The 21,542-nt window shown below is 39.2% G+C and overlaps 1 protein-coding gene across 4 annotated transcripts in view; it reads right to left on the bottom strand.

The window, feature by feature from the left end:
* Window positions 1-21,542, bottom strand: part of palm1a (paralemmin 1a) — a 61,191-nt gene that overhangs the window by 15,740 nt on the left and 23,909 nt on the right. For 3 of the 4 annotated variants that reach the window (XM_017714264.2, XM_017714263.2, XM_017714265.2), the window contains exons 3-7: window positions 19,083-19,163; window positions 7,515-7,642; window positions 6,351-6,459; window positions 3,636-3,657; window positions 2,296-2,379 (exon numbers count right to left, since the gene is read on the bottom strand). In XM_017714264.2, coding sequence (XP_017569753.1) covers window positions 2,296-2,379; window positions 3,636-3,657; window positions 6,351-6,459; window positions 7,515-7,642; window positions 19,083-19,163 — 424 coding nt within the window. The remainder of the gene's footprint in view (window positions 1-2,295; window positions 2,380-3,635; window positions 3,658-6,350; window positions 6,460-7,514; window positions 7,643-19,082; window positions 19,164-21,542) is intronic. The other variant, XM_017714266.2, reaches the window with a different exon arrangement.

Below are 21,542 nucleotides of genomic sequence, written 5' to 3'. Positions count from 1 at the left end.
TCTCAGTCTGAGCATGTGTGAAACAGACTGCTGTACTGGAAATCAGCAAGCAACATTGCGAGATGTCAGCAAAACTTTTGGAGCGACGCTGAAACCAACTATATACTTGAGGAAATGAAGGATTTAAATATTCTTCATCTTCTAAATGATGTATGTTAATATTTTCAGGTAAAGCAGCACAATGTTTAACAAAAAAAGCTGCAGCATGAGGTTCAAGTTTAACATTACATTTATGTCTCTTCTTTTAGTTTGAGTTTAGCCATTATCTGATTACTGATTACTGACAAAATCAGATTTTCTGCAGTTATCAGATTAAGTGCATATAAACATACTCAGTGTGAATGCTTTCACATCAAAACTACACACATTCCTAATTAAATTTTTATGGGATTTCGACTGAATGGTTGGCATTGAACTCTTTCAGAAGCTCGATCTTTGAGCGCAGATACACATACAGCTCAGATCTCTGTAACCAAAGTCCTTATAGGAAAGCCTGGCCAATTGACAGCCATCATGGCAACACCCCTGGGCAGTTATTTCCACTCTTATAACACCAGAATCCCATCAAGCCACTTTAATGGTTCAGCAGTTTTTTAATCTGTTCTAAAACCTGACAAAAATGGCATAAATAGTTGACATGTTTGGCTTAAATAACACAAAGAAAACATGTTTTTACCTTATTCTGGCTACTGTGCATATCTCCAAAACAAGTGGAAGCTTTCCTCACTTGTGGCTTAAACAGCAAGCTGACTGGCTCATTTTATTCAAGAATGAGACTTTCCTCATAAACAGACGCTATGTTGAGCATTACGAGCTTTCCCAGTGACCCATGTCTTTCTTAATAACATCTCTGGTTTAACTCAATTTGAGCCCATTTTGGAGATGTGAACTCCATCCATGACAAAGCAGAGGACAAACTTATTCTTTGGATGTTTGCAAGAAAGTTCTAGGTACTGGGACACCTAGAACTTTGTTGACAGAGACCATCATTAACCACTGAATTCACATCAGTGGTGAAAATGAGCAAAAACTGGACAGATGTCTGAATAATGTCCATTGCCGTCTGAATAAACTGCACAAATAAACTGTGCTCACTGCATAAGACCTTTAAAAATGAGAAAAGCACAACATTACCTCATGTACACAACTACTAAACTCTAACTGAAGTTGGAGTATACTACTAGTCCATATCCATAAGTCTGCACATCTACTGTCAGCCTACTTTTTCATTTGAACAGCACTTCAGCACTGTTCAATCATCCCAATGAATCAAGCTGCTGAATACCACACTCAGCATGGTTCCTACAGACATAGAGGCACTGCTGTAGAACTAATGAGCGCCTCTCTTTCCCAGGGTAGTCCCAGTGCCCTCAGAGGCCCTTCACTGCCTCACAACCCTTAATTTCTCTCTCCCCTCCAGGCCTCTATGTCACAGATTAAAGTAAACGTTTGATTAAGACGCTAAAGGGCCTCTCGGCATTGAAGAGGCCCCGTGATACAGCAGCCAGATACTGCTGACCAACTGAAGCCATTTCAAAAGAATGAGCAATAAAACGCTCCAAATGATTTTGTTTGTGAAGGATGACCTGTTAAACACTTCAAATAAACTCAAATAACTAGGCTGTAAATCTTTGATGTCACACCGATTTGATTATGATACATTTCAAACTTCATGACAGTTTGTTCATTTAGAGCACGATTTGGAATTATTACAATTATAAATACACTGAATACACAAATGTGACCAAAGGAACTATTTACATAGTAATAGAAAACAGACAATAATGCCAAAAAACACCTGTCTTTTTTGTCTATTTTAAAGGGGAATTTCACTGAAATTTCAGCATAATTCAGTTGTTTGGACATAAAGAAAGTCATTCAGAGTGGTTTGATGTGAAACTGCTCATTGTAGAGAAACGTACAGACTCAAATTTCAGGTGATATATTGTCTACAATGCAAATATAGAAATAATTACTCTCCAAAATGAGCAGTTTTCATATGTAAGGTTGACAATGGTAAAACAGGTGATACATCTGAAGTAAATATGTTTTCCTTGGGCAATATTTTGCCTTATAATGCCTTATTGCAACTCGGACTCTGTAAGAAAAGAGTATTTCACATCAAACCACACTAAATCATTGTGTTTACATCTCTAAAATTGAACTGTGCACTGAATATTCACACGAGAACAGCATCAACACAAGGTTTTGCTTTCCTTTTTAAACTAAATGACACATAATGCAGAGCGAGACGTTGAGACGTGAAGGAGGTGTCTCTGCATGACCCACACTCACCTGCTCTCATCATGTCAGAGTCACCTCTGGATTTCTCCAGACGAGGGCTGACGTGAACTTTGACCTCTTTGATCTCTCTGACCACTAATGAAGGTCATGAAACAAGGACATGTGGAGTGGAAGAGGACAGATAGTGATAAAAGACAGACAGAGAGAGGGAAAATGCCCAGAAACACATTGTATGCTGCAGCAACATGATGAATAAAGAAGGTCCTCCTGTGCCTTTAAGAGCACAGATGTAAGTTTTGACTTAATTACCCACCATTTGTCTGCTTAGTGACTCATTCATTAGCTTCTTCAATGTTCAGTCTGGCTTTTCCTTCATTTTGTTCAAGCTCTCACAATGTCAGTGTGAAAGTATGGAACCTTAACACGTCCCCAAGATGACAAATAGCAAGACATAACTCAAAATATGTTCTTGATCAATATCAATAATTAATATCAATAAAGGAACGAATCTGAATGAAACTGAATTAAGTTTCTCTATTAATTGTCTAATCTTTAGCCCTATTTTTGAGTTTGCTCGCTGGTAATGTCACAGCCATCCATGGCAAGGAGTATAAGACAGCATAACTGGCCTTTCTCTCTCTCTCTGGGTGGCTGCAATGACCCTTCCTCCTCCCCATTACTCAGTGCAATGCTACCCAATGCGGATGTGTGTGAGCTGACGTAACAGAATTGGTAGTTAGCATTCTCCTCCAAGCGTGTTGAGCTGGGTTGTGATTTTGAAAAAAATGTGGTGGTGCTTTACATGTGTTGGAGGAAGCTGGTGCTATTCCTTTACCCTCCCAGCTTGGTAGCATTGTGTAAAAGGGGGAGACTGGAAAGTGAGAATGAAAAAAAAAAAACTGGCAGTGACTAAATTGGGGCTTAAAACAAATAAAATAGACACAACAGAATATTTTTTAAATGAACACCATTCTACTCTATAATTTTAATAGTATTTTTTCAAATGTGGCACTGCTGGTGCACCCATCTATTATTTAAACCTCAGAAAAAATAAATATCATAAACTGTCTTCATGTGAAAATGAGTTCAAGTATTGTGATACTGTATTTTTATATACTGCCCACTCCTTAATTATACTATATTTGTAAGTGTTCCACTAGTGTCTGGATATCTCTGCTGCATTCCAGGATGTCTTCACTGCTCATGCACTTTCTACCTGATGTTCTGCTTCTGTAATAGACTCTCATACAGGTCTTCTGACAACAATCAGATGATGCTGCATATTTTCAGTACACTGACTACAGTTTTTACACAATATTTGGACAAAACATTCTTGATGAATTAATGAACACGCAACTATGGTACAACGTAGTCATAATGGAGTAAGTTACCTTTTATAGAGTCTCCAATAACCTGAGAGGAAAGACAGGAGATACAGACAGACAGACAGACAGACAGACAGACAGACAGACAGACAGACAGACAGACAGACAGACAGACAGAGAGAGAGAGAGAGAGAGAGAGAGAGAGAGAGAGAGGGAGAGAGGGAGAGAGTTCAGGGTTATTCCAAATTTGTACTCAAATGAATCTAAGTAAAGTGTTTGACAATTCAAAGAAATGATACACACTAATAAGAATTGTCACTGATGAATCTTTATTAAAACTATTGCAACAGTCCCCTTAACAACTTTATGGTACCTTACCATGATGCCTTCTAAGATGCTCAAGTGAGGGGAAAGCAACTAATTAATGATGCCTCAAAAAAGAGCGCACATGTAAAGATAAAGGCATGTTTTTCTTTTTTTTTCATAATAATACACAATTAGCCAGTTACAAATTTACCAAATTTACACAATTTGTGGTACAAATCTACACTAATTCTACAGTAGATCAGATATTTAACTGTTATGTTTATATTATTCGTTTGTTCATTCATTTGGAAAATCATTTTTTGTTATATTACTACTGAACTTTGACATTCAAAGATTTATTTTTTTTAATTATTCTATCGCAATTATTTTTAAAACTGTGTAGGTCTGGGGGCAGTGCCTAGGCAAAACGGGGGGGGGGGGTCTTGCAGACTGAAACATGCATTTTAAACACATTAATGGCAAAGACGTACACACAGGGTGTAAGGTTTCCTAGTCGTTTTGGACAGCAAATAAAATGCTGCATTGCTGACACTGACCCCTCATTCCTATCGCCAACACTGTAAAGAAATCTCAAGTCAGTAATGTTCTTTACATTGCTCCATTTTACATCAGACCACTCTTAATGTGTTTTTTTTCTTCACAAGGCAGTCCAGCACATCCAGCTAGGAGGTGTAGTATGTAGGTGTTTAACAGCGCAGTGAGTCATTCAGCTCAGCATCTCAACTGTTTTGCTGGGGCCAGTTTGAAGCAAGTATAAATGGATATAAACGGCAGGTCACATGAAAAAGGAGCTGTACTCCACTATAATTAACTGAAAGGCTGAGAGTACTCAGTAAATCTTTGTCATGTTGATAAGTGCTCATAAGAAAAGGCCTGCTACTGCAAACTGTACGGCATATCTGATCAGGAAAGTTTAAGCCAGCACTGCGTAAGATTTACTTGTTAAGACTGAAAGAAATTATGTTGAGTCGGGGGAAAAAAAACATGAAAATATGGAATATATAATCTGTTATGATTCACTCTGCAAAGCCTGAAATAGGAATTTTAGAAGTTGGAGTTGTCGGATCTAAATTTTTTGGTTCACGTCACACGTTTTATACTAATGTCACATGCTCAGGCTCAAATGGTCCAGCTCAATGTTTACACCTTATTTAGATGAAAAAGAATGACATTTAAGTGGAAAATTGTTCTAATTTTTAATTTAATTGTGGATCCAAAAAAGAAAAATGGCCCTGCACCCACATATCAGCTCACCATATCACCGGATCCATTCACCTGTACTCTGGTAATTAACAACGGTGAAAGGATCTACTTACAAAATCTGCTTAGGAAGAATCAGACAAGAAAACATTAGATATACTGATGCAGTCTCTGGTGATGGGGAAGTGGATATTGATCAGCACAGGAAAGCACAATCAGAGGCCATAATTACAGATGTAAGCAGGCTTTTCTCCTCATGGCTGTTTTTGAAACGTGTTAAGCCATTAGGGATCTGTCTGTAAGATCACGGTCTGTCAATCTGTCAGCCCTAGACAGTTTGGATGGTCCATAGAGAAGACAAAACAATGGCAATGATGGGCCTTAACTTGATATATTAGGGTCTTTTGTACCTACTAGTAGAGGCCTATGGGCCTTCAAAACTGTGGAGCAGCACAGAATGAGAGTGGAATGCACTGGACACTCAACAAGCAATCTGTCAAAGCATCTAACCTTATCACATTAAGATGAAACTCATGGATGCTGATGAAGAGAGGGCCATTCTTAAGAAGAAATTTCTTCTTAAAATCACTTACACAGTTTTCACAAAGTTTCTGACATTCACTGATGTATTTGTGATTTGTTCTTAGATAAGAACGGAATCTACACACACTCAAGAGCACAAAGGAGTGAAAACCTCATGAATCTGACAGACTATTCCTTAGGACTTTTCTCAAGAACAATTTTAAGCAAAAACATAAAAGGATATCAGTGATTGAGGCTCAACCTCACCGTGAGAGACCACACTTGATTTTCAGTCAGGAACTGCTCTGTAAGCTCATAAAAAGTATTTTGAAGTAGCTGTTTTTGAACTGCTTCCACTGTCTAGTTTCAGTTTTGAAACAGCATCATTCAATGATGTTTATGGTAATTGACCATTTCTTTCTATCAGGTTTTTCATTTATGTACTTGCTTTCACATAATAGGACAGAAGTAAAGTCATGCGTCATGAGATTACTTTGTCCAGAGAGTAATGACTAAAGTAGTCCCAGTAGCCATTACATGTAATTAGTAACCTGTAATGGATTACTGTTTTTGAGTAACTACTTCAACACTGGTGGTGATCCTATGATGGTCCCTTTCTATTGATGGATGTGGCTGATAGCAACAAATAGACTACGGTCAGTAGTCACTGGTAACTCAGAGTATGGTCAACCTGCTGTGTATTCTGAGTGTGACTGCAAGAATAAAGCTCACTTTGTTGTCCACTTTGTTGGCTTCCTCTTGCTGGGCCACATCTGACAGGCTTTCTTTGGTGGATGTTGCGGACACACCTGTCTCCAACTCCTCCAGTTCCTGTTCCAGCCTAGGGCAGGAAAAAGAACATAAAATGAGAGAGGGCTGGAGGGAATCCATCACCAAAATGGCATGTAAAAGCCATTTATTTGGACAGCAAGCATTTACTTGCTACTAATATTAGAAAACAAATAAACAATAAGTTGTGATTTGATGTGTGCACAGTACTTTATATATTCCGAATTATGGAACTCTAGATTCCAACATAGCGCATCTTATTGTGCATCAAGCATGAAGCATTAGCATTAGATAGATAAGGCTTTATAGATAGATAAGAAAACATTATCTAGAAAACAGCAATGAAGCTAACCTAGTTATAGTAGCCTTAACCAATTGCTAAAAGAAGCTAAAAGCAACATTCAATTAGACCAGCCAGTCACTGTGGAAATAAACAGAATAATTGAATACATTAATCGGCGGCGTTTTTCATTTTACTGAGAACAGTGATCCCAAACTTTTGAATCGTGTCTGCAAACTTTTGAACACCAAAGTATGTCTAAAAACCAAGCATTTAAAATGCAATGTCCTGTTAAAGACGGTATCATTTAATGATAAAAAGCCCTTGTGTCCCAGACAAAGGCAAGGCTGAGGCTATACTCACTGAAAAAGTACCGTGCAGACAACTGTCCTATAAAAAGTAAAGTTGATATGATGCCTTCATCAACCTCTATTTTCACACAAGTCTTATTGGGGACAATAGCTCTCCAGCATTACTCATTCAGTGGCATGCCCCTCTGGAGCCAAAGCTCTGCTCTGAGCCCTGGCTGCCACAGCACAAGAAGAGGAATTTAATCAGGCCGATGGAGAGCCACGCTGACCCGCCTGCTGTGGGAGAAGATTGATGCCCCTGTTTCACTATCAGGGAAAAAATGGAGACAAATTGGATAAGCAGGAGCTTGGCTACAGCACCAATACTCTGCTGCAGAGACTGATGAATCCAGCTTCAGACTTCGTGCTTTAGCTTCGTCAATGCAACCAGTGACGCCGTGACTAGTGAACTATGGATCCCTTTTTCTGACTGTTTCATGATGCATTTCATCCAAACACTTGGACTAATTAGCCTACCTCATAATAGCCTCCTCAACTCCTTTAGTCTTGGCCTCATCTTCTTGAAGCTGCTTCTTTGCTTCGTCTTCCTCCGAGCCAGCAGAGGGTGCTCCATCCAGCAGCCATCTCTCCCTTAATGCCTTCGACTGATGGAAAAAACAAATAGATATAAAATTGGCCTATTATATATTGCATCGCTACATTACGAACAAGCAAAGGGCTTTTGCTGTTGATTACACTATTAATCGAGCATTTTTCCAATGGAGTAATCGAAGGCCAAACAATAAAAATGAACTGAACTATGTGGCAAAAACATAAAAATAGATATGTCTGTCAGCCGCGTACTACAAGAGAGACCAACAGGAGAATGTGTTGTCATTCTGTTATAAATCACATTAGGAACTAAGCTGGATTTCTCAAAGAAAAAAATAAACAGTGTTTTTGAAAATCGCTGCTATGGGGTCCTGCGATAAACTAACATTTCCAAAGTTCATATATTTTCCCATATAGATGTTTTCCTCGGAACGTCACTGGATTGTCTGAATTATCGGGCTGTTAAGAAGCCAAAATATGACAACTGCTACATGAAAGCAGCACACTAAACTGGAATCATAATACTGCCTCAGTATTTTTACTAATATCTCACCAAAACACCCACAAAAACCAGCAAGTTCTGTCAAATGTGGTGGTTAAGATGCTTTGGCAGTTGTCACCAAAGGTTTGAGGAGATGGAGTAAATAGTGTTAAAAGCTTAATAGTAGACATACTTTCATGTGATGTCAGTTAAATTTGCAAAACTGTGAGCTTGCTTGTATCTCTGCAGTACTATTAATATTCTCATTTATTAACAAACTCCATTCAGAGGATACAGTGACATTTGGGGGGAAAGTGTACACAGGACAAAAAAATCACGTTTGGAGCATTTTCACTTACTACTGGTAAGCAACCAAGATGATTTTGGAAAATGCTGTTCATTTTCATTAAAGGGAGAATCTGCTTGGACCTGGAGCTCCTAATATGGGCAAGACAACACCTTCAGAATAGCACATGACATCAGAGGTCTATATGCATTACTATTATGCAAAGTGGCAAAAAAATCATTGGCGATTCTGAAGTGGTGAAGTTGTATTTCACTCAGGAATCATGACAACCCTCATATACTTCTTTACAGACAGAAATATTCTAAAATAAATGCCATCATTGTAACGTGGGTCATATAGTTACATTTAGTTATTATATTTAGATGTATATATTTCGATATTTATATACATCCCTGGTGTCTGAAGAAAACTTTGTATCTTAATTTTTGTCATTTTTCTGTTTTTGATATATTTTGAAAATACCTGTTGTTTTTTACATGGTGAGTAAATTTCATGAAGAATAGACCAAAGGAAACGGCCCAAAATGAACTGGGGAAAAGTTCCACTGACGTACATAAAATGTAAAGTAGGTTTTTTCCTTCTTCTGTAAAATGACCATTCTGGAGATATGAGGTTATTTTCCAACAACAATGATATGCTTTGAGCATAAAACAAATATCTTCAGTACTTACAGAAGCTTGCTTATATGCACATTTCATTAAAAAAAAAACAATTAGCTTTTTTGCCCATTCCAACATGCCAAACCTCAGAAAAACAAAATATTGCGACGGATAAAATATCCTAGAATTCAACAATGCATTGATTCATTATAGACAGACCATCTGAGGGAAATCTCCATTCTGCAGAGTCCATCTCCATTCTTCTGGCTATTTTAAGTAACTGGTGCTAAAAATTTTATTGTCACAGCTTGGTACTATGTTGCCTTGACAGCTGATCTGTGCTGATCATCTCACTGGCTTTCTGAGTTGCAAGGAATTGCTGCCTGACAGCAAAAGCAGTCTGCAGTAAGTGCTCGATTAGCTTTCAGCACACTGAGGTAAGCTAATGCATCTCCTTCCTATGACGGCGAGCCATTAAGAATTGCAGATGCCAGCTGAGCCCCCAGTATCCTGAACCCACAAACGGTCCTCTGAGAGAGCCGTGTCGGACACTGGGTGGATCACTAACAGTGCCTGCTAAGCTGGTTAACACTGAATGCTCCAAACAGCAGATCCAAGATCAACCCTTGGAAGCCTCTGTTGATTTAAACAATGACAATCAAGATGGACACTGGTCACAGCATAAGCAAGCAACGTGCATCTATTTCTCTGTCAACTGGCAGACTTTTGAGCCAGTGCTCGTCTGGCATCAGCTGGCTGGGGAAAAAGCGCAGGCAGGAAGTGGCCATTCATTTGAGAATAATGCAGTGGACAGGCTTGATCAGACATTCAGGACCCAACAGCAGTCCTGGGCCTGATTCCATCTCACTTCCAGTAATCCAGAGGCTGGCATGGCAGAACATTCACATACTAGGGATGCACAACCCAAAAGTACTTTCCCACTAAATAATTTGAAAAATATTTTTTGACAATATTAATAATATCTCTATACAATGGACCTGCACACATACAGTTCAATTTCATTCAAACCAAATGAGCTTTTTAACCTAAACAGTCAGACTTTGGTAAATGTACTGTTGACCCTGAACAGCAAATATCAGCACGTAACGGGGAGTGAGGAGGTGGGCGCATATGCGGAGATAAGCGATGTTTATTGTGGGCAAATCTAGGGTCATAGTCAAGATGGTCCAGGGTCATAGATCCAACACGGATACCGGAGACCAGTACAACCAACACAGAAGATAACACCAACACCAGCGAAAACAAAGGGCAAACACAGGGCTTAAATACAACACCGGGAAGACAAGGGGCAGGTGAAAACAATCAGGGGTGGAGTCACAAAACAAGGGGCAGGACTACAGATACCAAAACAAGGAAGCACGTGGACTATACCAAAACAAACACGTACAGGACTGAGAGGGGCCAATTGTGACTGATAAAAGTGAAATCTTCTTTATTTGACTCCTAAAGTACATTCTTTACGGATCTGTGAACAAAGAGTTAAAAAAAGTAAGCTGGTCTGAATTTATATGGAGGGATATGCAGTTTCCCCCACTGTTTATTTGGGGGGCTTAGTTGTAACACACTGTTAAACCCTAAAAACAAGAAGATGATTAAAACAAAAAACATTCAGGTCCATAAATATGTGGATGTCAACAAAGTTATCATTATTTTGGCTGCCTACATAAGCTACTGGAGGTGAGGTTGAAAAACAGAATTTGAGTTCAAAGTGCAGACTAGCAGCTTTAATTTAAGGGTAATGTCATTTAAATCCATATCGTCTAAACCAGGGGTCGGCAACTCAAATGTTAAGAAGAGCCATTTTGTTCTTTCAACAAAAAACTAAACAAAACAAAACAAAACAAAAAACAAAAACAAAACTTACTTTGCTCTGCCTTAAGCTTTAGCTCAGCTGTAGCTTTTCTTGCATCTCGGACAGGAAACTTTTCCGTAAAAGTAGAATTGTTTCTTAAAAGTTTCTTAAGTGTCCCAACGTTCGACTTTTTACGAGGCTGAAGTCGCTTCTCATTTGCCAGCTTCTTGTTTGACTTTTTCCGTTCCACCTTAAATGCTGCCTCAGGTGCCAGAATGTAACTGTGGCGCCATTTAAGGCTTCAGCTTAGTGACTTTTTAGTGTTTGACATTGTGTTTGAAGGTACCCAGCTGGAGTGCTTATAAACGCAAATAAGTCCATTTGTCTGCAAATTATCGATGTTTGTCTTGCATCTCTCTGTTTTCTTTGTCTTTACCTACTAGCTAGGTGGGATTGTTACCTGCGTTGTTGTGTGACCAGCATTCTGTGAACCAACCATCAGGGTTAACGTGTGAATTAGCAGTTATGCCTTAACTCCAGTGTTTAAGAACTGTGTCTTATATCGACCAGCAAAAGCTCTATTTTACTGCAAAGGAGGATTATGTTATTTACCTAAAAATCTAATTCTACTGTGGAGCCACAACAGCAGTAAAAGAGAAGAAAAGATAAAGTAACTTACATTTGCTGCATGACTTGAACACTTTGATTCACTAAAAGACCCTCTGACACACTCATATGGAAGACGCTTACAGTACACAGTAAAAAGACATTACGACTGGTTAAAGGGCTCATTCGTATATTACTGTGATATCAGTACTGCAAAAGCCAACATCATAACTTTTAGCAAATCATATACTGTACAAACTTGTGATACAATTCTGAGCCCGACTCAAACCAAGAGGTTTTGTAATCAAAACCACAATCCAAGTTGATATTGGGCAACAATAAATGATAAAGTGAGGGTTCAGAACTGTGCAATAGAGGTTATTTTCTGCACCAGTTGCTACTACAAATATGTCAGAGTAAATATTAAAACTGTCACATAATCCTTCAAACAGAAAATAGAAACCAGCGCACATACAATGGAATACTTTGCTCAATCAAACAGAGTTGTATTTTTTGGCCGCAGGTCAGCCCCTGGAGGCTTCTTGGCATAATACACAATGCATTGCAGGCCACGGACATTCTTGCCTCTCCCAGCTGTTCCTGATCAAGATTTTCTAGATGTCAGTCTGCTTCCTTGCACACAGCCAGTCACAGATCTCTCAGAGTAAAACAGAATATTGTGATTTATGCCCAACAGTTCCGCCGCTTGCTCTTGGATAAATACTACTTTGTAAGCCAAGCTTCTCATATTCTGAGATTTTTTTTTATTGTGGCATAAAAGATAGATAGTTGGAGCGCTAAAGGTTATTACATGTGTGCAAAACATTGTTGAGAACAGAGATGTCAACATGAAAGTTTCTGTGCTATCGTGGTAACTGAACAAATGCTGAAACTGTTTCATACATTCAAAACATTTCTCCACAGGTATTATGACGATAGACTTGTCACTGAAACTTTTAATGCAATTTTACAACTCAACTGCAATTCAACAGCATTTGAAATCATCACTAGCACCACCACTGTTCACGGTTTATAACGATGCAAACATGCTCCATTCTTTGCATTCTGTAACAGTGAGTTATATAACTAATATGACACTTTACAACTGATACCAATTCTCACAGGTTAAATTTTCTGATGATAAGATAAGATAAGATAAGATGAGATAAGATAAGATAAGCTAAGATAAGCTTATTGTCAGTGCACAGGCTAAAATATCTAAACATAAGGCTAAAATACATAAAGTGCAGATTTAAGGGGAAAAAAAAAAAATCAATGATATCAGTTAATAACATTCAAAGATGAATCAGACAGAGATTTTCTTAGGACCTTTCTCAAGAACACATTTAAGAAGATATTAGTGAACGAGGCCCAATGAGCTGTCTCAAGTCTATACTTTACTGCAGGGGTTTGTAAGTAAAATTCAGTAAGGTCCAGTTAGGGAAAAACATCACGTGTGATATTTACAACGCATGTGATTGGTCCATGAGTTTCCCGGGCCACTAAAGTGGTACCACACACACACACACACACACACACACACACACACACACACACACACACACACACCTTCTAAGCCGCTTCTCTTTCTGGGTTGCAGGGGGTGCTGGAGCCTATCCCAGCGGTCATTGGGCGAAAGGTAGGGTACACCCTGGACAGGTCGCCAGTCCATCACAGAAGTGGTACCATAATGACTAGAAAAATGACTCAGATAACAATAGGACCACCCTGGCGAAATTAAATAATTCTCTATAGTTTATCAGTTGTAATGTGCCAGAGTGGATCAGTAACAGTGAGACCTGATACTTCAGCAGAAAAAAGAAAAAAGTTGCATTGTCCCTGTTAGTGATCTGCGAACTGTCTGTCAATGTATGTCAGAGGAAAGATATAATGCTAAAAGGGAAAAAATAAAAAATAAAAATTACACTCTTGCCTTAGCAGTATGCATCAGTTTAGAATGGTTGACGGCTTGGATTTTTAAGTTAACTGCTTCATTCCGTCTTTATATACATTTCAGCCAATTTAATGTATGTGGTCTTCACACTTTATAGTGTTGCATTGGTTGTCAGGTTTGTGTTAACCTGCGCTCTCATTAAAGTGTGCGCAATCTTGCTATTGCAAAAAAATGCAATGATGTGTCCAACACATTCTGTGACCACCCAAAAAAGGTAGCCATGAAGGGGCCCAAACATTTGTGCACAGAGGCCGATAACTTGATGATCTGGGCCTGACTAGCACTAGCTGAGGTAACAGACAATTAGCATCTGTTAGTGTAAATGTTAAGCCAGGTCTCACCTTCTGTTTTTGTGGTCTGGATATGGATTTAACCCCTTTTCACAGTGGCCAAAAAGGCCATTTCCACCTGTTTTTGGAGGTTCTTCAGTGAGCTCAGTGAGAGTGAGCAAAGAGGGTGGAGCGTGCCAACGTTGTGTGTGCACCCTTATTAAAGGAACAGTGGTTTTGAGTTTTAGCCAGCACAATTACAATGTCAATTTCCCTCGTAGGATCAATAAAGCACAATAACAAAAAACAGAACATGAGGAACAATGCAAATGAAGCACCCAGATTTACCTGAAATTGAAATTAACATCCTTAATATCACTTCTTGCTGTTTAGTTCTCAGCGTTTTGTGTTTTGCTGTGCAGTTTCTTGGGCTAAATATCTCTTTCTATTTACTTAATTCTTCCATACGAGCTGCTGTGGGAGCATGCAGTACCCATGTGAATACACCCTCCTTACTGATACAATGAGATCTAAAATAGAAGCGAAAGTATCCAAAGCCCCACCCCCTCACATGCATCTGGTGCTTAACCATTGTTCAAAAATGGTGAAATGAACCAGGATAAAAAGCTTTTCACTGACATGTTGATGGCTGATGCTCAAGGTTTCAAGTGGCATCATGCGGTCTATAGAACTGAGCTCATTACATAATCAATCTTAAAGGTACAGTTAAAAAAAACACCCTGTTAGATTGTAAAGGATGAAGGGGAGGTGGGAGGTTGATAAAGGTCCTCAGGTTTAAGAATATATATATATATATATATATATATATATATATATATATATATATATATATATATATATATATATATATATGCTTGTCCCACTAACGGAATTTTCAAGAGAACACTAAGAGAAATCCTAGCCAGCATATCAATTACAATATCATGTTACTATACAAACAGCTGTTTTAAAGACAATGAGATCTAAAATAGAAGACAAAGCATCACAAGCTCCCCCTCATGCATCCGGTCCCTAACCATTGTTCTAAAATGGTGAAACGAACCAGCAATGATCCGACAGAGTGGTGACTAAGAACAGGGCCAAAGCCTGTTACAGAGGTTACAGTCCATTACCCTAACCCACACTGCCAATCATACCAAGACAGGGAAATTAGCTGCATTAGCATCCGGTGCTAATTAACTCTTGGATCTGTGGTCTTCCTTTAATCAGCCTGCACTCATTAACTAGCATTTCAAAACAGAGAAAGCACTGGAGCCAGAACATCTCAGTAACACAACCTGCTGGGCAGTGACTGAGATGTGTTTCACATCTGTTGTAACTATCCAACAGTTTTGGATCATTTAAATGGAAAGTTCAACACTGTAAACATCACATTCTTACACAATTCCTTGTTTTTGTGATGTCATGAAAATCATGTACATCCACCCATTCAGATACCGCAATTTAGCCCCGCCCATTCACGCTGAAGCTATATGCAGTGTTTCAGCCTGGACTGCTTTTGAAATGAGAAGCCAGAACCAGAACAGAATACAGATGGCATATCAATATCAGTGGGGATCAGCATAGAATGCTGGATCAGATATCACAGGGAAAGAGAATGAATCCAATCCTGTAACAAATCTAGCCTGAAACACCACAGACCACAAATAAAAATGTGCCACCTCACTGTATTTAAGGCATCAGTATTGCTTTATGTACTTTTATCTCATGTATATTTAAACTATTCCATATATAAATGAACTATATACAAGAGTAAAGATTCCTGGTGGCCCCTCTGTCTCAGAAAGCCCACTGCCCTCTATTCACATTCAGCTCTCTCACACACTCACTCTCTCTCTCTCTCACACACTCACTCTCTCTCTCTCTCTCTCTCTCTCTCATGTCGCATTTTGCTGACTGCGAATGTGAGCTCCATGGAAACTGCTAATGGGAGAGTTTTTGGATCTTATCTCTGGCTAATGGAGGAAAAATCTCTCCTCGTTGGAGTTGCTCTTTAAAGTTTGATCAGTATAATAAAAACCTTCAGCTTCTTTTACAAAGAGACTTTTTTGGGGGATACGGTACCAATACATAATTTATTTTGTTACAGAAGCTCATTTTGAAATCAAAATTTTGCGAATTTTCTCCTCAAATATGATATTTTAGATCATTTCTATTGGTCCATTATTGCTGAAATGTTCACAAAATATAAAGGGCAGGTGTTGTTATCCTTGAACTTAAAACAAAATGATGTGAAAATGCCTCTTAGTCCCAAACCTGGAGACACCAAAACTGAAAAAAACAGCAAGACCTATTTATCAAGAGGAAGCATTGTCCACCCCCCTCACCACCCGACCCCTCTCCCGCACAAAACAGGATGTCCTATCATCCCCACCCCTAAAATACAGATTCTTCTTCTTCCTGTGTCTGACGGATGAGTGTCCTTGGCCCTGGTTAGCACCTCTAGAATACTTTCACATGGAGATGCCCCAAAACTGCAGCTCAATGCCTTCTTATCCTGCAGGAACCCCCCCGCTGCGTCCAGCCCAGCGAGCCACCTCCTCCTCCCATCCCCTAGAACTTTTATGACTCGCCTTAGTTCCGCTTGCCGTGTGGAGAAACACTGCCAAGAAAGCAGGGTATTTCACTGAGACAGGACGGCCGGCCCAGCAAACAGCTCAGCCCTCATAAATAAACAAATACAAGCAAAGCAAGTAAAGCTCATCAATAACACTGTGAAAGTGGTACAGCAACAGTGGCTCAAACATCACCCCACCATATACGGGAGAAAGATCCTGTTATTGCTGATACAACATAACACAATTACACAAGCCATCGAGACAAGCGTCTGAAAATGTTCCTTCCTGTAGGCTAGTCTGGAATTCAATTATGTATTAGCAATTTTCTTTCAGATACATATAAGATTATTATAACATTATGCTAGTGCTCTACAATAGAACTGGGAGTCAGTCTCAAAGAGACGTTCTCTGATCCCAGGCATTTGGGAATTGGGAGATGGCTCCAAAGCTTCGGACTCAATCACATACAGAAACATTAAAATTAGAGATAGTCTGCTGTTCGGCTTATTTACCAATAAAAAAATTAACCAATATTTCCATTGTCGACTTTTAGTTTACATTTTCTAAGTGATGTCCACCTTAGAGTGAGTTAACCCCTCACTATACGTTCAGACTAGCATGTGACAAAGCGACAGGTGTCCAGTCATTTCATATATGTAGCCACGATTTGGTGACGAGTGGCCAGTGGAATGGCAACAAGCGACAAGTCGAGTTGAAATTTTCTGAACATTACGCAAATGAATTATGATCAAGTGAAGTGACAGCAAACAAAATTGGACCAATCATAGACACAGGGGTTCAAGATCCCCAGCCTCTGCTGTCTGAGATTTTTGTTGCTACTGACATTTTGTTCCTATTCCCAATAGTATCACTCAAAATATGGAAGAGAAACACATGTAAACTTTTAACTTTCATATTTCAAACAAATACAGTACATTTTTACATATTCTTGTCGGAAGACCTTGACAGCGTACGCATCCACATGGGACAACAAGTGGCCTCAAACACAACTACCAGGGATGATTTGACAGCACAGAGTTACTCTGAGTTCACAATATCAGCGGCTTTTCGTCTCTTTTCGCCCAAATCACTCATCACTCCTCGCCTGTGGGCGTTTCTGAACTCAAATGGACCACTGGACGCCAGGCATAAGTCTATGACTGTGTTTTAGAGCCACTGTTAAAAAATTTAAAATAGTAGACTTCAATAATAAAGTCATAATATTTTGAGATAAAAAGTCATATGGTTTGATATTTTGGGAGTAAAAAAAGGATAAAATTGTAATATTTTGAGAATAAAATCGGGGAATTACAACAGTGAAGTGGCATTAAAACCAGAAATAGTCACAGTATTGTGGCCAAAGGGTTTGCAAAAGGAAGGCTACAACCACCTCTTGTTAGAATGAGGGGCAGTAAGGAGTTGGTAAAGGTACACTTTTGTATCGATTTTTACCAGTAAAGAAATACTTTGTCTCCCTGTCTTCTGACATATCAACACAAGAATGTTATTAGTACAAAAATGCCTAAATGGCTGTGCGGGAAACTAAATTATGGAAATATCAGGACTTTATTCTCAAAATATAACAATTTTAGCCTAGAAAAAAAAATTACATTATTCTCATATACCACCCTGCTCAACCCACTGGCAATCGCCTCATCGCTTTGCTCTTACTGTGCATAAGGTTGAACTATGCTCAACTTTTTTTGCACTGCCGACTCCGCATCATCCACATTTGTGTTGCCAGAGAATCTGTAATCAGGAGAAATGTCAAATGCTAGAGGGCGCTCTGGAGTGAGTCCAAAGTAAATGAATATGGAGCACTTAAGCATAATAATAGATTGTAAATGCTTAAGTATTTTATATAAAGGAATATGTTCATTTCCTCAACACAGAACAGCATAACACATTTAACCCTAATGTTATATTTTTGAGACCGTCTGATCTCCAAATAAAAGACCTAATAATGCCTCCTCATGTACGTCCATGATGTAAGTGAGCACACACTGCTTTATACAGCCAACGAGCCCCTCCACTCCCTCCACTCGCCAAACAATCAGCACTAAAACATAAAAAGTGTACAATCTGGAACAATCTGGCTCACAGTCAGCTTTGCCAGTACTGAAAAATTCATCCACCTGAATCTGACTGAGGAAAATCAGGTAGTTTGGCTGAACAATGATAATTTAGCATTCCAAACTGCCTTGCTAGAGCCAAATAAGTCCTATCATTGGAAACATCTCGTGTCCCTGAAGAACAACTGAGGGGGTAGCACATTAAGGTGATATGTCACGACTACTTATTATGCCTGCCATCAATCATAATGGCAGGGATGTGAGAAACGGAGGTGCTTAGGGTGCTACAGATTTCAGGACTGAAGTTCGGAAGTTTAATAACCTGCACATAGTAAACTCCTGTGTGCTTGTTTTAGAAAGGATTTCTGTATTTATATTTTTGAAATTGCAGTAACTCTTTTTTCATCACAGCAAGCCGAGTCACTTCCCTCACCAACCGTTGGGCACGTTGGGGGCATGTCGCTAAAACACAAGTAGGTTGAGGTGCAAAGAGGTAAAGTGTACTACAACTACTACTACTACAATGTTTTTAAAGAATTAGTGAGAAGCTGATAAAAAAATGTTAGATGTGTCCAGAACAATAAATAGAGCTGTAGATGATTTCATAATTATTGAGAAAACTATACAACCTTGAAATAATAATAAGTAATATTTGAAAGGCACTGATCAAATCTCAAGGCAGACAACTTCACAAAAAATGATTATAATCAGATTACTGAAGCATATATCATTTTAATAATTCTTTGTAATTTCAAACTTTTGAACAGTAGTGTTTGTTCGCTTTAGCTGCTGAATGTTCCACAAAAGCCTTACCTTGAGGTGCTGTAGCTGTCTGCGGTCATCCTCCAGCTGCCGCTTTTTGTTCTCAATCTCTGTTTGTCTCTTTCTCTTCTCCTAAGAGCCAAATACAACTTCATTACAGAGGCACCAAAAACTGCTGGAAACTTATTTCATCATGTAAATATCAATGACAAAACAACAAAGCAGCACTCTCTGATTTGGTGGTGATACTGTCACACAAACATAATATCATCCAGTGCAGTATGTTAGTGCTTATACTTTTCACTGATCTATGAATATAACAATATTTGACTAGTACCTGACATCAGATATACACTATAGAAAACAAAGTACTGGGACACACCTCCTAATTATTGAGTTCAGGTGTTTCAGCCACACCCATTAATAACAGGTGGACAAAATTAAGCACATAGGCTTTCAGTCTCTACAGTGATGCCACTGGACTCTGGAGCATTGGAAGCGTATTTTGTACAGTGACAAATCACACGTTTCTGGCAGTCTGATGGACGAGTCTGGGTTAACAGCTGTGGGGCTGTTTTTCAGGGGTTGGCCTAGGCCCAGTGCAGGGAAATCTTAATGCTTCAGCAGACCAAGACACTTTGGATGATTCTGTGCTTCTAACTGAACAGTTTGGGGCCTTTTTATGTTCCAGCATGACTGAGCCCCAGTGCACAAAGCAAGGTCCATAAAGGCACGGCTGGGTAAGTTTGGTGTGGAAGAACTTGACTGGCCTGCACACAGCCCTGACCTCAACCCCACTTAACACCTTTGGGATAGGGCTGCAACGATTATTCAACTATTAGTCGACTAAAAATCGACGACCAAATTAGTTGGCAACTAATTTAGAAGTGGATTAGTTGGTGGCGTCTTTCTCGCGCTCACTGAGAACGTGTTCACATTACCGCTCACTGAAGACTTAACAACAGCGCGATGGCAGCCTCAAAAACAAAATATTCAAAAGTGTGGAGTTAAACTCAGAAAAAAGCTTGTCAGTTGCGCTATTTGTAAAGCCGAGCTCAGCTGGCACGGTAGCATCTTAAGAGGAACCACGGCGTCGCACTGGATGAAGAAGATTCATCTCGCTAAGATACGCCTCGTCCCGAACCGCATACTAGCTCACTAAATAGTGTGTAAAAATAGCGCATATAACATTAGAAGTACAGGAGTGTGTGGTTTGGCGATAGTTGTGCTAGTGAGCTAGTTAGCGTTAGCTAATGTTAATGCTATAATCCGTCCTACTTCGTGTTCTGAGCCAAGCTGTAACCTCTTCTATTCCGAAATACAGGCTCTCTTGAATCGTTAACGGAGTTGGAACTGAGAAGTAACTATTATTCACAGGGACCTGTTCACTTTCCAGTCACGTTTACAGTTTTAAACACTGCATCGTCGTCTTAGCGTCGAGGCCGCCGGTGTGTTAAAATTCGGCGAAGACAGGAGAGCGACTACTAACAGGTTCCTGTTCTCCACAAACGCTTGGCACCGCTCGCTAACAGTTTAGGTAGGTTAACTGGATAAACAGTTACTGTTGAAATGAAGCGTTTACACCGAAATATTCCATTTTAAGTTAACAGAGAAGTTAACTTTGGACACTTCTTCCATCAGAGCTCGTCTGCTCTGCTGAGTATCTGCTCTCAGAGGAGAGCAAGTCCCTCACAACATGCAGAGATGCTGACTTTTCACTAAAGACCTATGACTGTAGAATTTCATTTCAGTAGTGTAGAGAGACAGCAGAATTCACAGAGCACAGAGTGCACTCTTTACATTTAAATTTAGATGGATTTTTAAAATGATTGATTAGGGCCAAAACATGTTACAGAGGTTACAGTCCAGTACCCTAACCCATACCGCCAATCAGACCTAGACAGGCCAATTAGCTGCATTAGCATCCAGTGCTAATTAACTCCTAGGTCTGTGGTCTTCCTTTATCGATTAAAGAAAAACTGATTTAGTTGTTATACTTTATTGCTGCTTCTTTACTACTTTGCTTGGTTATACATTTTGAAAGGAAAAAATATATTGGAATTTTATTTTTTCTTTTGTTTTAGCAGGAAAGTTCATTAAAACAGTGGAATCTTGAATGATGTTCATCTTTATTGTCTTCATTAATAGTTAGTGAATGCATAAAACAACCAAGCTCAATTTAATAGCTAATGGCTACATAAAGGTTATTTGGCAACGTGGTGACTCATAATCCGAATAATCGATGTTTAGTTTCAGTAATCAATAGATTATTCGACTATCGAATTAGTCGTTTGTTGCAGACCTACTTTGGGATGACTTAGAGCGGAGATTGATGTTGGATGAGAGGGTCTGGCATACAATGTCTGACCTCACAAATGCTCTTCTGGATAAATGGGCAAAAATTCCCACAGACACACTCCAAAAGCTTATAGAAAGCTTCCCAGAAGAGTGGAAGCTGTTAAAGCTGCAAAGGGAGGACCAACTCCATATTAATGGTATCCCAAAACTTTT

This window comes from Pygocentrus nattereri, chromosome 15 (assembly GCF_015220715.1).
Source record: "Pygocentrus nattereri isolate fPygNat1 chromosome 15, fPygNat1.pri, whole genome shotgun sequence".
NCBI lineage: Eukaryota > Metazoa > Chordata > Actinopteri > Characiformes > Serrasalmidae > Pygocentrus > Pygocentrus nattereri.
This window is presented reverse-complemented; position numbering and strand designations above follow the sequence as displayed.